Raw genomic sequence first — 16,348 nt, 5'->3', positions numbered from 1 at the left:
TCTACCCCCAATTATATAAAACAGAGAGGTATTTAAGAACAGGTTCACATACTCTGTTCAGAGGCAGGTTAACCTACTGAAAACAACAACAACCACCACAAACAAACAGCTCTTGCTCCACTTGGGTCTACCCAGCACACTCAAATACAAGTTCCCATGAAGAAATAATTTGCTAGGTGCTAAGCATAGCAATAGACACTCAATTGATTTCCTTCAAATACGTATTAGGCATCTAAATCCACTGCTTTTTACCACCTGCTATAAAAATAACTGCCTATGAAATATACTGCATTACAAGGAGACTTGCCTCCAGAAACAGAGAGAACGAGAAAAGCCTTCAAAATTAGTCTTATTTTTCTGCAGAATACTGCACTTACCACGCCAATGGCTCTCTGCAGCTTTATTTACATTTTTTCTCAGCAACTTGCCCAGCCAGAGTCCAACCAAAACAGCCAGGGTTGGTGGGGGAACTCATCGGCATGTGCTTTCAAACTGCCAGTGCAGATTCCATTCACCAAAACCAGACAGAGCTGTTTAAAGATGCCCTCTCTATGACCCTGCTCTGCTGAAGGTCAAGTACACTATCACTCCCTGTAACTAAGGAAGCAAAATTGTCATGTTCTTGCTGTTTCACCAGCTGCTGAGGCAGTTTGTCTAATAATATGATTAATTGTTTCCAGGGAAGATGTAACTTTGCTTTACCAAGTTCTCCCTTCACCTAGATTGTTGCCTTTACTAAATGCTGGCCCCCACCCCAGACCACCTTTCCTGAACTGAGAGCTCAGGAGAACGTTATCTTGGAGTACAACCAACTCAAGACAGTTTTAAAACTATAAGGAGTAAAGGGAAGATTTGGAGAACTCAGAAATACCACATTCTGCATATAGCATTTTCAACTTCACAGTACATTAAGTCAATTATTTTTAAAGACATGGGGTCTTCACAAGTTCCTCCTTCATTGAAAGGGAAGGCAACATCATAACCATCTGCATTACATATAAAAACACTCATAAGAATAACAGCACCGGGCTCCTTTAACATTTTACTACATCCACCCAACACGTAACAGGCATGTGAATACAGGTCAGAACTCTAGCCTCCAAAGCCTCCTATTCTGGTGAGAAGATGAACACGTGTAGTCAGGGCAAATGAGAGACTGTGGAATGGCTTCAAATCTAAGCCTCCCCCTTTCCCCAAGGCCACAGAGGAAAGGGAGCTCCCGGGGGAGGGTCACAGAGAGGTGGGGCTGGGAGATAAGAGCACTTGCCTCCTGTTTGACATGGAGTGAATGCCGGTCAATCACCCTAAACCAAACAAAACAAATCAAAGCCTGGGGGAAGAGTAGGAAGAAATATATGGATATTTACTTTTATGTAGGATGGGAGGAGGGGATTGAAAGAGGAAGGAAATTAAAAAGAAATAAGTTCACACTGCCATAAGTAATGAATTTTCACTCCACAACTTTGTGGAGTGGAAACTTAAAACAATCTAAGTTAAAATAATATGCCATCCATTTTTCAGATTCTAGCACAAACCTAGGCACCCCAACTGAAAGGGGAAAAATTAATCAAGAGTAAAAAAGATGATTATCCTTTTTTAAAGCAGTGACTAAAAGTCCTTCCACCTCAACAACTATTTAAAGTCCTAAGAAACATAACACTCTATTCACTAAGTACAGCCAGTAAATGACATGTTAATGGAAAGATTAATCCAAGGAAGCAAAAAGCTCCGAGGCCCAACTGTCAAGGTCAACAGGTCTGCTCCTCTCATCAAAAAAATTTGTTCATGCCCTCTGGCTTGGTAATTCTACTTTCAGGAAACCACCTTACACAAACTATCCTAAATACAGAAATGGCTTTATCAGTGTGTAATCCTCAATTATTTTTCTCAGGAATATGGAATTTCCTCTCTCAGGGGTTCAGATAAGGCAGAGCCCATCTCCAACTGTAGAGGCAGAAAATGCCAGATACTTGCAGGTCTGGCCTCCCTTGGAGGAGGGCAGGGGTTTGATCAGATGCGGAGACTTTGCACTAGCAGCAGGAGCCCCATGTCTGGCCTTGGGGTGTGGTGTGCAGCCACAGCTTCAGACCAGCTCTTCAGTGAGATCTGGGTGCAGTTCCTAGATGCAAAGCTAGTTCTCCAGCTCTCCTGGTAACTCTGTCAAGTAAGTTATCTATCCATCCATCCATCCATCCATCCTCACATATATTTTAAGTCAATGTTTTTTAAAAATCTCATTTCTCTTTACATCAGCAACAGTTGGTTTCTGATGTTATTTGCTATTAGATTCCTTGACTGGTAAAGCATGGATATATTTATCGGTGTTAATTTATAATACAGAAAGGTCAAAAGCAACTTAAATGTCCTAAACTAGGAGATGGGTTAGTAAATTATGCTATGCTCCCTTGATACAAAATTATGTAGCTATGAAAAATGATGGTCACGTAGGCTATGCAGTAACCTGTGGAAAGGATGATGACATTTAGTCTGTGAAATTAACATTCTGTGAAATCAAAAGATACAAAGTTGTATGCACAGGATGATTACAACTGGATGACATGCATGTGAAAAAAAAGACCAAAAAAGAACATGTTTATTCATGTAATAAAGAAAGGTTGGGCTTCCCTGGTGGCGCAGTGGTTGAGAGTCCACCTGCTGATGCAGGGGACACGGGTTCGTGCCCCGGTCCAGGAAGATCCCACATGCCGTGGAGCGGCTGGGCCCGTGAGCCATGGCCGCTGAGCCTGCGCGTCTGGAGCCTGTGCTCCGCAACGGGAGAGGCCACAGCAGTGAGAGGCCCACGTACCGCAAAAACAAATAAACAAACAAAAAGAATCCGCCTGCCAATGCAGGGGACATGGGTTTGAGCCCTGGTCTGGGAAGATCCCACATGCCACGGAGCAACTAAGTCCATGCGTCACAACTACTGAGCCTGCGCTCTACAGCCCGTGAGCCACAACTACTGAGCCTGCACGCCTATAGCCTGTGCGCCGCAACTACTGAAGCCCACACGCCTAGAACCTGTGCTCCACAACAAGAGAAGCTACCGCAATGAGAAGCCCAAGCACCACAACGAAGAGTAGCCCGCGCGTGCCGCAACTAGAGAAAAGCCCGCATGCAGCAACAAAGACCCAATGCAGCCAAAAATAAAATTAATTAAAAATGAAAAAGAATGTAGCAATATATACATAGGTGGTGAAGTCACAGACAAAAGGAAATGGCTCCATAAAATTCAGGACGATAGCTACACACTTACTTCAGAGTAGATTTCACTTGACCCTTCAAAGAGAAACTAAGACAAAACACTGGAGCTAATTCAAGCCCTCTCCCTCTGTTCCTGACTTTCCCCCTCTCCACAGCACCTTCCCCACCCAAAACCAATCCATGTGCGTATCTGAGAGCCATGGGCTTGAACCCCAAGAGATAACTTATTCAATTTCATAGGGATAATGAGTCAAATTAATCTACTTACTGAAAACTGAAGTTTATATCCCCCAAATGGGACATGCCAGATACATATTAAATAGAATTGGGAGGGTTTGGGTGCTTTTGTCAGTGACTAGTTACAAATGACACTCAAACTTACTCAAATGAAAGGGGAAATTTGTTGGAAGGACACTCACAGAACCCAGTCTCAGGATGTACGACTGTGCTATTTGGGAAGGGGAGAGCTGTGAGGCAGCTTCTCTATCTCTTTCTCAGGCCACCTGCTCACTCCCCCTTTGCTTTTTTCTGAGTCTGAGAGTCACTCTCCGGCTTCTCTCTGAGGACCACCTTTCTCTGCTTCTACGTTCTGCCAACAACTTGGGCTTACACATGGCATCACCTCAAGCCCTGACACTGTATGCTCTTTTAATTCCAGGGTCTAATGTCACCTTTTACTGACCATATGCCAGTAGACACGTTATTTAACCCTCTCCTGTGCCTTAGCTTCCTTAACTATGAAAAGTGAGAGCACCATTTCACAGGCATTATGTTAACATTAAGCAAGATGATACAGAGCTTATGTGCAGTACCTGGCACATAGTAAGGGTTCAACAGGTATCATTGTTAGCAAAGTATGTTCTGTTGCAATGTTATTTCTGTAATGCGATTCTGATTCTACAAAATTGTAAACAGAGAAATGATGGCAGTATAACACTTGAAATCACACTGATTTACAAGTGACTGCTCCCAATTCCTTAATGCTTTGTATCACAGTGTAGAGCCCCAGAATGCAAAGCACATCGGCATCTAAGCTAACAGGAATTCAGTGTCACGCACGATGCCTATTCATACCAGGTTCATCCTCTTGTCTCATTCTGGCCACGTGTTCTGTGTCTTGGAAAAGCTCATTGCATGGTCCTCCCTAATCTTTAAGCATTTATTCAATAATTCACCATCTTTAACCCTTCCTCCTTATATCCTCTTCCATAAAACTTTCACCTTGTTTTTAAGACAAAATCCTATACTTACTCTAATGTTTGATTATTAGGAATTTAACATGTCTTTTTAATTATACTAGCATTTTTATTAGGATTGTTATTATTTTTGTTAGTGCTCTGGGCCACCCTGAATGCTATTTTTCCATAAGCTCTGCTATTTATTTATTTATTTTTATTTTTGGCTTTGCTGTGTCTTTGTTGCTGTGCGCAGGCTTTCTCTAGTTGCGACGAGCCGGGGCTACTCTTCATTGTGGTGCGCGGGCTTCCCATTGCGGTGGCTTCTCTTGTTGTGGAGCACGGGCTCTAGGCGGGCGGGCTCAGTAGTTGTGGCTCGTGGACTCTAAAGCACAGGCTCAGTAGTTGTGGTGCACGGGCTTAGCTGCTCCACAGCATGTGGGATCTTCCCAGACCAGGGCTTGAACCCGTGTCCCCTGCGTTGGCAGGCAGATTCACTGCGCCACCAGGGAAGCCCAGCTCTGTTATTTTTAGTGTGTAGAACACAAGGTTTTCCAGAAATGCATATTTCGTGTAAAAACAAAAATGCTTGTTTTCCAATTCTTAAGAGTAGGAATCTTATCAGCTCAATCAGTCCATCAGGGATACAGGTTGGCTGAATCAGCTGTAGACCAAGGAGACCAGGGGTAATGTGCTATGGACATGGCCACGCAGGTAAATTCCACAGCAGGGACTATGGGTAGCCATGGTTTAAAACCAGGGAGTACCTCAAACTGCCCACCTTCAATGAAGAGAGTATGGTCTGTCAGGTCAGGGTCTGAGTGCAGCAGTTTGCCAATCTCCTGCTCTAACTCTCCAATGTACATAGAATAAAATACAAATTCCTGACCATAGCCTATATAATCCAAGAAGACCTGGCCCTACCTACCCCCCTGACCTCATCTCCCACCACGTTCTCCCTTGCCCCCTGCACTCCTGCCACACAGGTCTCTTCATGGTTCCTCTACTGTGCCAAGCACGCTCCCCTCTCCCCTACCTGGAATGTTACCCCACGCCCTGGTACTCATATCTGAATCACTTCTCTTACTTCATTCAGGTCTCCATTTAAATGTCACCTTCTGGGACTTCCCTGGTGGTCCAGTGGTAAAGAATCCGCCTTACAACGCAGGGTACGTGGGTTCAATCCCTGGTCAGGGAACTAACATTCCACATGCCACGGGGCAACTAAGCCCATGCGTGACAACTACTGAGCTCGTGCACCTCAACTAGAGAGCCTGCGTGCCGCAAACTACAAAGCGCATGCACTCTGAAACCCGCGCACCACAACTACAGAGCCCACATGCCCTGGAGCCTGCGTGCCACAACTAGCGAAGAGAAAACCTGCACACCACAACTAGAGAGAAGCCCATGTGCCTCAACAAAATATCCCGCATGCCTCAACGAAGATCCCACGTGCCACAAATAAGAGCTGACACAGCCAAAAATTTTTAAAAATGATCATTTTTTTAAAAATTTATGTCACTTTCTAAGAAGTCTTCCCTGAATGTGCTTAGATAATACTCTTATCACTTTCTATCTCTTCACTTTTCTTTATAGCACTTACTGCTCTCTTGACATTTTTCATTTGTTTAGACGTTGGTTGTTTCCCAATAGGATAGAAGCTTCATGAGAGCCGAGTATCTTAAAAACTAGAACAATGTCTAGCACACCGCACACAGTAAGCCCTCCTTAAATACTCGTTGAATGGATAAATGCATACTTATGAAGTACCTTGAAGTCGATCAGTGAACAATTTTAATTTGCTTTACTAGTAATACTTTCCCTTACTTCCAGTTAAACATAGCAAACACATGCATTTATTATCTCTATTCCTTTAACAAATCACATTTAAGCATGAGTAAAGGATTAAGAAAATGTACAGATCCACAAGGACAAAAAGAATAGTCAAGGAGATGACAGTGGATCACAAATACTAACAAACGCTAGGAAGGGGGAAAGTAGTTGGTGGAGTGGAAACTGACTCAGCAGGATGAATAAAGCTGAACTCCAAATGACTATAGAGGGGAATACTAATGAGAAACAAGCTAATCCCCCCCCCCCAACCCTGGAAGGGTTCAGTAAGATCCCTCAGTTCCACAGAAAGCTGGGTTTAGAAATAGGCTGAAAACCAGAAGCTGGCTGAATACCTGTGGTGCAGCCATGTGACTCATCACATGACCACCACTTCCTCATTCCCCTGCAGGGAAAGTGCAGCTACCAGGCCCCAGACCAGAGACATCAAAACATCTTCACAGCGAGGAGGGAGCCACCCTTCTTCAGTTTGCAGAGTAGATTAAATATTGAACCTCAAACCCTCACTTTGTGCCATAACTTTAAAATCAACAACAATAAAAATACTGGAGAAAAGGCATAAATCACACCCACCCCCAAAGAATTCTTGCCTCCAAAACCTGAATGGCCCCAGAAAAGAAACCTACGGATATTGACACCTGGAGCACCCTCCAAACAAAATGTGTGGGTGCCTATCTAATCACCCCAAAGTAAAATCAACCCAAAAGTTGACAAGCCTTACTCCTGTACAAAAAACATTTGTTTGTTTTTGTTTTCAGTTTTAAGTGCTTCATTTTAAAATGTGAACCAACAATAAGGATCATTAGCCACTTGAGAAAAGCTTCCTTATGAAGTAAAGGAACTAAAAGAAACAAGAAGGAACTTGGATAAAACAGCACCGATGGAAGCAGCAAAAAAAACAGCAAAAAACTGCAATTATCACCCTCACAAAAAGAGGACAAACTACTGCATACATGAGACGACAAAAAGTTGCCACACGGTTTGGTCTGGTTCTCCCACCGCTCCACGTCGGGTTGCAAGGCCTGGGCGGAAGAGGGCAGGAAGGGACAGCGCAGGGGGCCCAGTTCCTCGGGGTTCTGGAGCGGCCCAGGCTCCACCCAAAGGAAGGGCAGCTCTCCCCAAGGGGCAGGGATGGAGGTACCCAAGAGATGGGCAAGGTTATCAGCTAAACCTGCTCCTGCAAAAGTGGAAACAAAGCCAAAAAGGTAAACAAGAACAGGGGAGCAAAGGGAAAACAGGCCAAAGTGGCTCAAGAACCAAGAAACTAAAGAAAATTTACTTGCAGAAAACAGAACTGAAAGGGGGAGAGTCCAGCCTCTGATGAAGCAGGAGAGAAAGAAGCCAAATCTGATGAATATCACACACTGTCTTATCAGTGGTCCCTGTCTCACTTCTTGTACAACGTGGAGGTATAACGTTATCAACTATTTCGTAAACACAAGGTTTTTTTAAAGTATATCTAGAAACATTTCTAAGAAGGAGGAAATCCCACCACATCCAATTTTTCAAGACTCAATTTTTTTTTTTTTTTTTGAGAGGTGAGTCATTTGCTGTTGCTTATTTTTCGATACAACCAGAAAATAGTAGGGTAATTGAGTGCAGGAGGCTTTGATTGTCTTGGATGTTCAGTTTAACATGCCATGGATGGGGGTACTTTTCATTTCCTATTACATAAATCATACTAAATGACAACTTGCAGTCCTAGTCGTGCATTTAATACACCTTGAACATTTAAAATTACTTCTGTTCTCATGTTGTTTCCAGTAAAATTGTTTCCTAAAGAAAACCACCCCTTGATCTTGGCCCTGCCTGTTAGAACTGCCTGCTCTCTGTAACATCTTTCGTCATGCTAGCCCATCTTCCTAGTAACTTTGTTAATGTGCTGTGAAAGACTGAAAATTGGAGTATGTATATGATATTAAAAATTGTGAATTAATGGGACTTAAAATGTAACAGTTTATCAACACTTGAAGATACTGGTACTTGATATCCTCTTACAGAAAACTTTGCTGCCAAATTTTAAGCTGCAATAACTTTAAGAAAGACAACTACATGGTTTTTTAGATGTTCGGTACATGTTACAAATTGTGTACAAACCGAAATGTCTGTGTACTGATGCTCAAAACAACCAATAAAATTTCAATTAAGAAAGGAAAATAAAAGAAAAAAAAGTTGCTATAAAAGAAAAACAGAAAAAAGTTTCTAAAATGAAAAATAAGATAGCAAAGAAGAAAACAATGTTGAAGAAACAGCAGCAGCAGCACCAGCAGCAGCAGGAGCTGGGCAGTGACTACTCGCCACACTGTATTATTACTATGTGACATGCTTTAGACACACTAACTGAATTCTCACAATAATCCTCTACAATAAGTATAATCATTAACCCCATTTGATAGGTGGGGACACTGGCACAGCAAGGTTAAATAATATGCTCAAGCAACTGGTAAGACCTGAAGACAGACCTAAGTTGGAAATCTCCCTGAAAGTAGAAGCAGCAGAAAGAGCTAGAAACAGAAGAGAAAAAATGAAGAAATGATTAGTTCAAGAGCTCCAGTATCCAATTAATTAGGAGTTCTGGAAAGAGACTAGAAAAATACTGAGGGAATATATTATCAGAGAACTACTGTAAAACAATTTCATAGAACAGGAGGTCGTGAGTTACTAGATTGAAAGGACCCTCTGAGTGCTCAGTATAATGTATAAAAGAAAAACAACACTAAGAGACATTACTATGAAATTTCAGAACAAAAGGGATGAGGAGAAGATCTTTTTCTATTAATTAATTTATTTATTTTGGCTGTGTTGGGTCTTCATTTCTGTGCGAGGGCTTTCTCTAGTTGCGGCGAGCGGGGGCCACTCTTCATCGCGGTGCGCGGGCCTCTCACTGGCGCGGCCTCCCTTGTTGTGGAGTACAAGCTCCAGACGTGCAGGCTCAGTAGTTGTGGCTCACGGGCCTAGTTGCTCCGCGGCATGTGGGATCTTCCCAGACCAGGGCTCGAACCCGTGTCCCCTGCATTGGCAGGCAGGTTCTCAACCACTGCGCCACCAGGGAAGCCCCGAAAAGATCTTAACGATGGAGGTAGGGGACAGAAAAGGCAAGAGAGAAAGAGGGAGAGAGATACTTAAAGAGAATCAAGAATGTAAATGGCTTTCTCAAAGCTGGAAGACAATAAAATGATGCCTTGAAATTCTGAGGTAAAATTATTATTTTCAACTTAGATTTCTATCCCCAGTCAAACTATCACTCAAGCATGTGGGTGTAAATAAAGACACGTTTAGATATGCAAGATCTAAAAACAATTCATCTCTGATGCACTCTTTCTTAGGACGTTTTTGGACCATGTTATTTACATTTTTTTAAAAAAAGGAAAAAAAGAACATGAATTCAAGGAAAGAATCCCAAACAAGAGACAAATAAAGGATGACAGCTGTGCAGCAGGCTTAAAAAGCAATCAGTAGGGACTGGAGCAGGTCAGAGGACTTTAGGAGGAATGTTTTCACAGGAAAATAGAGGAAACTGAAAATTCCTCTGATGTATTTGTATGAAGAATAGTATTCAGAGGGTTCTACAACTATATTGGAGATACTAGGAAGTGTATGTGATAATGTCATAGTTAGGTAACAGAACATTAGTTTATGCAAAGAGGATACACTTTTATTGGGAGAATGAAGGGAAGATATGGGCGTGTGAGGAACTGAATGAAAACTAAAGTTTATTTATATACTAAGTAAAAAAATGTCTAATACCAGAAATGAACTTATTACTGATTTTGCAGAAATAAAGAGGATTTTAAAAGAGTACTATGAACAACTGTATACCAACAAACTGGATAACTGAGATGAAATGGACAAACTCCTAGAAACATACAACCTACCAAGACTGAATCATGAAGAAATAGAAAATCTGAGTAGACCTATAACTAGTAAGAAGATTGAATCAGTAATGAAGCCTCCCCACCCCTCAAAAAGCCCTGGAGCAGCCCTAGTGAATTATACCGAACATTTAAAGTAGAATTAACACCATCCATCTCAAACTCTTCCGAAAGACTGAGGAAGAAGGAACACTCCCAAACTCATTCTATGAAGCTAGCATTGCCCTGATACCAGTCAGGCAAAGACACTGCAAGAAAAGAATACTGCAGATCAATATCCCTTACGAATACCAATGCAACATTCCTCAACAAAATACGAGCAAACTGTTATCAGCAGCATATTAAAAAGATTATACTGGGCTTCCCTGGTGGCGCAGTGGTTGAGAGTCCGCCTGCCGATGCAGGGGACACGGGTTCGTGCCCAGGTCCGGGAAGATCCCACATGCCGCGGAACGGCTGGGTCCGTGAGCCATGGCCGCTGAGCCTGCGCGTCCGGAGCCTGTGCTCCGCAGCGGGAGAGGCCACAACAGTGAGAGGCCTGCGTACCGCAAAAAAGAAAAAAAAAGATTATACACATGACCAAGTGGGGTTTATTCCTGACAAAATTCAACATCCTTTCATGATAAAAACATCCAACAAACTAGGAATAGAAGGAAAGTATCTCAACATAATAAAGGTCATTTGTGAAAAACCCATGGCTAACATCACATTTTGTGATGAAAGACTGAAAATTTTTCCTTTAAGATCAGGAAGCCAAGAATGACTGCTTTCACCTCTTCTACTCAATATACTAGAAGTTCCAACCAGAATGATTAGGCAAGAAAAATAAGTACAAGGCATCCAAATTGGGAAAGAAGAAGTAAAATTATCTTTATTCACAGATGACATGATCTTCCACATAGGAAAATCTAAAGATGTCACACACACACACACACACACACACACACACACACACACACACTAGAATAAACAAATTCAGCGAAGTTGCAGGATACAGAATCAACACAAAAATCAGTTGCATTTCTACACCGTTAACAATGATGCTCAAAAAAAATTAAGTAAACAATTCCATTTACAATAGCCTCAAAAAGAGTAAAATACTGCAGGGGTAGAGGGGAGGAGGGAATGGATGTTAGTGTTTAAAGGGTAGAGAGTTTCAGTTTGGGGAGATGAAAAGTTCTGATGATGGGCAGTGGTGATGGTTACAGAATAATGTAGTTAATGCCATAGAACTATATACTTAAAAATGGTTATAATGGTAAAATTTATATTTTACCGCAATTAAAACTAAAAAAACACCTCTCTACCAAAAAAGGGCAATGTCTAACACTGATTAAAAAAAAAATTGGAAGAAAAAATGTTTTTAATAAAATAAAAAATGAACTTACTGTGTAGTGTAAAAGTCTAGGCTCTTAAGTCACTCAGATATGGCAAAGCAATCTCTCTACCTCTCAGTTTCCCCCACTTAAAGTGGGGAAAATAATAATACTTTCCTTATAGTGTTAACTGAAGTATTAAATGAGGTGATGAGCTGAGCATAACACCTGGCACACTGTATTATGTAGCTACAGATACATCTGAGAAATAAATACCTTACAAAACTGGAATCAAACTGTATATACTGCATATGTAATTATGCTTTACTGTTTTAGAAAGTATATAATTCTAATTAAAAAGTAGAAGTCACAAATCCCTCTAGTTTTTTTTTCTCCATTTCTTCTTGTTCTTTTATTTTGGAAAATACCTCCTAATTTTGGTAGTGGCAACTGGTTGCTGTTATGTATGTATTGTTTTTAAAAAACACTTTTATTGAGCTCTAATTCACCTACCATACATTCTACCCATTTGAAGTGTATAATTCAATGGTTTTTAGTATATACAAACATATGTGCAACCATCACCACAGTAAATTTTAGAAAAATCTCATCCCCTCAAAAAGAAACCCTGTACTCTTTAGGTATCACTTCCAAAATCCAGCCCTAGGCAACCACTATAACCTATTTTCTATCTCTATAGAGTTCCCTGTTCTGGACATTTCATATGAATGGAATAATATAATATGTTGTCTTTTGTGACTAGTTTCTTTCACTTAGTATAATGCTGTCAAGGTTCATCCATGCTGTAGCATGCATCAGTAATTCATTCCTTTTTATAGCTGATTACTATTCTACTGTCTGGATATACCACATTTTGTTATTCATTTGTCAGTTGATGGACATTTGACTTATTTCTACCTTTTGGCTATTTTGAATAATACTACTATAAACATTGGTGCACAAGTTTTTGTGTGGACGTATGTTTTCATTTCTTTTGGGAATATAGCTTGGAATGGAATTGCTGGGTCATGTGGTAACTTCATATATAACTTTCTGAAGAACTGCCAGACTGTTTTCCAAAGTGGCTACACCATTTTACATTATTACCAGTAATATAGGAAGTTTCCAATTTCTCCACATCCTCACCAACACTTGTTATCTGACCTTCCCCCCACCCCACAGCCTGCCATTCTAGTGGATGTAAAATGGTTATCTCCTTGTGGTTTTGCCGAGAGTGGAAATTAATGAAACAGAGAATACAAAAACAATAGAGAAAAAATCAATGAAATCAAAAGGCGGTTCTTTGAAAAGGTCAACAAACTGACAAATCTTTAGCTAGACTGACCAAGAAAAAGATTCAAATTACTAAATAGAATCAGAAATGAATGAGGAGAAATTGGTACTGACCTTAATAGAAATAAAAAGGATAAAAGAATACCGTGAACAACTGTTGTGACAATAAATTAGATGACTTAGATGAAACAAACAAATTCTCAAAAAGACACTGAAACTGACTCAAGAAGAAAAAGACAACATGAACAGACCTATAACAAGCGATGAGACTATATTTGGAACTAAAAAACTACCTGCAAAGAAAAGCCCAAGCCCACATGGCTTCACTGCTGAATTTTACCAGACATTTAAAGAAGAATTAATATTAGCTCTTCATAAACAATTCCAAAAAACAGAGAGGTCACACAGTTTGCAAGTGACAGGATCAGGATTTAAACCAGGCAATCTGGCTCCAGAGTGTATACTCTTGACCACTATATTAAACTGTCTCTGTGAATAACTGAATAAATCAGAGCGCATTATAGGACATCAAATTGTTCATTTGTATGATCCAACTTTTGTAGTTTATTTTGGTAATGTGACTTATCTGGTCCATAGGGGAAAAGGTTGTCCTGGGGACTTGAGAGAAAATCATTTACACTACTGACAATGTTGCTCTATCTCATTTATGGAGCAAAAGCGTGGGACCTGCTAAAGCTCCTTATACGTTTTTTTTTTGTTTTTTGTTTTCTGTTTTTGCGGTACGCAGGCCTCTCACTGCTGTGGCCTCTCCCGTTGCAGACCACAGGCTCCGGACGCGCTGGCTCAGCGGCCATGGCTCACGGGCCCAGCCGCTCCGCGGCATGTGGGATCTTCCTGGACCAGGGCACGAACCCGTGTCCCCTGCATCGGCAGGTGGACTCTCAACCACTGCGCCACCAGGGAAGCCCTCCTTATATGTTTTTATTTCAATGACTTCTCACAACAATCCCATGAGATAATAGGTTCTACTACTACTCCCATTTTCTAGATGAGAAAACTGAGGAACAAGGCAGTCACCCAGATAGCAAATGGCAGGACCTGGATTTAAACCCCAATCTGTCTGATCCCTAGAGAGCCCCCTTTCCACTATGGAGAGCCTGTCCTCTGATGTAGCCTGTCTCATGCCTGATCCCTGCAACACTGAGCTCTGGTGAGCAGATCCCCAGTCCTACTACTCACCTGCGTGTGCTTCTGGCAAACAGGCAGGGAAGAGGTATGTTTCTTCACTGTCTGCTGACTGAATAAACAACTGTCCCCAAATGACTGCTAATAACCCCTAATTTAAAAACTTCATTCCCACTCAATTATTGTTTAGCACCAACATGATGAACTGTAGGCTCTCTTACTCATTTCGCTGATTTAATATTATATACAGCTACCACATGTAGTTTGAAGTCATCAAGCTTGAAATTTCAAAATAACAGCATGGAAATCTAGGGAATATTTTAAATAGGAAGATTGCTTTTGTTCTCCAAATTAATAATGCCTCCTACTATTTTGGATGTCTCCTCAAAATGTGCTTTTCGCCATGGGAAACAATAGTTGCACTAAATTAATACATGAAATTCCATTTCTTGATGGAAGTAAGGCATCTGACAGAAAATTTTACCTAGGAAAATTTCTGAATACATACACAAAACTTGTATTATCCTATAAATTACTATAGGTCAGTACTATAGGTTACTTACTATACTAACCTCTTCTCCTAAAGAATTAGTGATGACTTCTTAAGGCAGTGATCCACATACTAGACTCCAAGTCAGTCTCAACTGGAAACTGTATTAAATGCAAAATAACCCTAAATATTTGAAAAGCCAACAGTGATTTTCAAGGTAATTGTTCCTAAGACAAACTATAAACACAAGCATTTTAACCCCAATACTTTCACAGCTCTTTAGCTCTTCCAAAAATATAATATTTAAAAATTTGTAAAATCTATCTGCTTTCATCTTCAGTTAACACTAACCCTTATTTGCCGGGTGAAAGGGATGATTATTATACTGTTGCCTTAAAGTCAATGGTTGATCTAAAATCTGAAAAGTCTGCTCACCAATTTTACTGGTATAAACTGGCATTCGTGTACTTATTTTTTATTTTAAAAAATCCTTTCTTTAAATGTCTATCCTTTGATAAATCTGTGTCTTCACCTTAGAAATATGATTATTGGTTCAAAAACACAAATCTGAATCCTTCTAATGGCTCCTGTTTGCAGCATGATGCATGGTTTATTGGAGGAGCTCTGGAAGAAGTGAAACAGAACTGGGTCAGTGTGCCCTTGGCCAGTTACTTGTCCTTGAGCCTTGGTTTCCTCACCTATTAAATGGGAATTAGCGATCACACCAAACCTCAAAAGGTTGTTGAGGACTGAAGCCCTTGCAGAGGGCCTGGTACAGACTGAAAAGATCTGGCCCTACTTCCCTCCTTTACACCTCGAGTTGCCTGAACATTCCAAGCTACTTCATGTCTCTGTCCTGTCTTTGCATAGGTTTCTGGCTTAGGATGCCCTCCTCAGCATCTGCCAGTTTCCAACCCTGCTTCCTTAGGTCTGCCTAACAAATGATTACTTGCAATGCAAGACCCACCTCCAGGATTACCTTCTTCACATGGAGTTTCACGTCTTACCATTTTATAATTGCTCCTTAACCAGGCCCAGAGAACACTAAAGGAAGGACCAATGGCTCATTCACCTCCATATTTCTTAGCACGTAACAAAATCCCCAGTACATGGAAGAAGGTCAAAAATGACTGCAGAATGCACAGAATCTGCTTTCCACCATACACAGTATTAACAGAGTATCAACTATGCAAGAAACTAAGAGCCTTTGACTTAAAACTATACTCACAAGCTTGACAAGCATCATTAGACTCTTAGTTTTTGTTCAAAGTAAAATGTTTAAAGTCACCTCATCGTATGCAGCTAGGCCACCCTATTCACGCAAAGACACTTTAGGAGCAAATGTTCCTGTCATTTTCATTTTTCTTCAATGGCAGCATCCTGCTTTGGATCTGGCTCACATGCTGACTTCATTGGGACTGTTTTGAAAGAACAGCACACACTGATGTACTTTTCCTTTTAAAAGCAAGGGTGCCAGCTATTTTGCTAGCCCCTGTCACTCACCTCAGCCACCTGCTGGGTCCCCACTCTGTGCTGAACCAGCCCCTCCATATTTGTAGCCATGGTGAAGCAAGACCATTAGAGAACCTGTTTGGAAAGATGTAGCAACTTCTATCAGGTGGAGAGAAACCAGCCTACTTGAAAAACATCAGTAATCAAAATCCTTTTTTGGTACCATCTGGTGCAGATTTTGCCCTCCACAGACAACGAGCTAGCAGACTAAGCATATCTGGATAGGCTGTACCAGCTTCTTCAATTACAGGTACTAATATTAATCAGTAGTAACATTTCAATTGGGAAACAAGACTTGCCCTGGTAAATACAGACAAGGTGAATCTGGAACTTTATCAGTTCTCTTGGGTTGTAACAGCTCAGTTCACCTCTCAGGCAGGTGGGAATCGCACCTTTTTGGATAGCTCCTTGTCACAGTGTGCTGAATAAGAAGGTGGCTATCTGAGAAAGGTGTAAGATCAACTTCAATACAGAGCATTAGATTGCTAT

General features: G+C 41.1%; 1 protein-coding gene across 1 annotated transcript in view; it reads right to left on the bottom strand.

The window, feature by feature from the left end:
- Positions 1 to 15,910, bottom strand: part of NR2C2 (nuclear receptor subfamily 2 group C member 2) — a 63,010-nt gene extending 47,100 nt beyond the window's left edge. The window contains exon 1 of the mRNA XM_065885067.1: positions 15,851 to 15,910. Within this exon, the coding sequence (XP_065741139.1) occupies positions 15,851 to 15,910 (60 nt within the window). The remainder of the gene's footprint in view (positions 1 to 15,850) is intronic.
- Between the last annotated feature and the right edge of the window lie 438 nt (positions 15,911 to 16,348).

The sequence above is a fragment of the Phocoena phocoena genome, chromosome 10 (genome assembly GCF_963924675.1).
Source record: "Phocoena phocoena chromosome 10, mPhoPho1.1, whole genome shotgun sequence".
Taxonomy (NCBI): Eukaryota; Metazoa; Chordata; class Mammalia; order Artiodactyla; family Phocoenidae; genus Phocoena; species Phocoena phocoena.
This window is presented reverse-complemented; position numbering and strand designations above follow the sequence as displayed.